At 39.5% G+C, this 1,765-nt stretch overlaps 1 protein-coding gene across 1 annotated transcript in view; it reads left to right on the top strand.

Moving 5' to 3' along the window:
• Positions 1 to 205: 205 nt before the first annotated feature.
• The window catches only part of LOC107738429 (RNA-binding protein 28-like), a 10,908-nt gene continuing 9,348 nt past the window's right edge, over positions 206 to 1,765 (top strand). Inside the window, exon 1 of the mRNA XM_016550197.1 lies at positions 206 to 579. Within this exon, the coding sequence (XP_016405683.1) occupies positions 462 to 579 (118 nt within the window). The 5' untranslated portion in view covers positions 206 to 461. The remainder of the gene's footprint in view (positions 580 to 1,765) is intronic.

Raw genomic sequence — 1,765 nt, forward strand, 5'->3', positions numbered from 1 at the left:
GTTGATCCCATTCACAAATTCGCACGCATCGGACTGATCCGTTTCTAGACTATTATTATGAGTAGCGATCTGTTCCTCCTCACACAAAGCTATCATATATACAGTATAAGCACGCGAGTCGTTTGGGCTACTCTATGGTGATTTTGTGACCTGTTGGGCTTGGACTCGAAAAAGACCTACCCGGACATGCTTCTCCAGACCAGCAGGTGTCAGTGCTGTTCCTCACCGCGCAGTGCCACACAAACGAAGAATCTCCAGCATGACAACTTCCTGTAGAGCAGAAGCACGTGGGAAAACGTGCCTTATTACTACTGAACTGTTTACAGGCATTCATATGACAAGATCTTTAATGTTATCGCGACTTGTATATAACAATATCTGCCATAGTCAGTAATCAACAGTGTTGTTTTAGAGACGTTTGCTGGCTGTGAAGAACAGTCGAGCTGACTCGTGTGGGAAAAATGCCTGCAGTCACTTTATTTGTCAGGAGATTACCTGCAACAGCCACTAATGAACATCTGGCAGAGGTTTTCTCAGAAATAGGACCGCTGAAGAATTGCTTTGTTGTCAGGGACAGAGGTAAGATTTAACCATTTAAACCCCTACGTTTTAAAATGTAGGAGGTTGAGTTTTATTCCATGGATCAATTTAATGGAACAAACTTCATGTCTTTTCTACAAGAGTTAGTTAAAAGAATGTGCTTTAATTTTTGGTGACATGCAAAAATGCTCAGTAATACCAAATGACATCTCTCTCTCTCTCTCTCTCTCTCTCTCTGTGTGTGTCTTCTCTCTCTCTCTCGATTCAATTCAATTCAAAATTGCTTTATTGGCATGACTGTAAATGATACAATATTGCCAAAGCTTAGTATACATGTACAAAAAGATAAAAAATAATAATATAATAACAATAATAATAAGTAAATGAACAAACAAGTAATATAATGGAATATTATAACATCTTAGAAGTATTAAACTGTAACAAATTATAACATGTGAACATTTGATACCACAGTCTTTAACTTACATAGAAATAATGAGTATTTGGAGGGAATACTCTATCTCACTCTCTCTCTCTCTCTCTCTCACACACACATTCACCTGCTGTCTCTCTCTCACTCACACACTCACACACACATTCACCTGCTGTCTCTCACTCACACATACACATGCACGTATCTCGCAGCAAGTGCTGCTGTCTGTCCCTCTCCTAATACTATCTTTATTTGTTCTGTTTCACTAATGGCTGTAAAGTTCTTTATTAAGATGGTGAATTTGTTGAAGTAGAGGTTTCTTATGGGTATGTATTTATGATCTATAAAGAACTTCCTTTTTTTTTTCTTTGTGCAGCCATGTGTGCATCTCTGTGGAATTGAAAGAAAGTTGTTAATTTGGACTCCATGAGCTTCTAATGAGCGTTAGAAATCAGTCAGAATGAGAAATTTTAGAAAGCAGCACGACACACACACACTCACACACACATTCACCTGCTGTCTCTCGCTCTCACTCATACACACACTCACACACACACACTCACACACACATTCACCTGCTGTCTCTCGCTCTCACTCATACACACACACTCACACACACACACTCACACACACATTCACCTGCTGTCTCTCAGGCTGTGGCACATCCACATGTATCTCACAGCAAGTGCTGCTGTCTGTCCCTCTCCTAATACTATCTGTTCTGTTTCACTAATGGCTGTAAAGTTCTTTATTAAGTTGGTGAATTTGTTGAAGTAGAGGTTTCTTATGGAT

Source organism: Sinocyclocheilus rhinocerous, unplaced genomic scaffold (genome assembly GCF_001515625.1).
Source record: "Sinocyclocheilus rhinocerous isolate Xijiao unplaced genomic scaffold, SAMN03320098_v1.1 scaffold975, whole genome shotgun sequence".
Taxonomy (NCBI): domain Eukaryota; kingdom Metazoa; phylum Chordata; class Actinopteri; order Cypriniformes; family Cyprinidae; genus Sinocyclocheilus; species Sinocyclocheilus rhinocerous.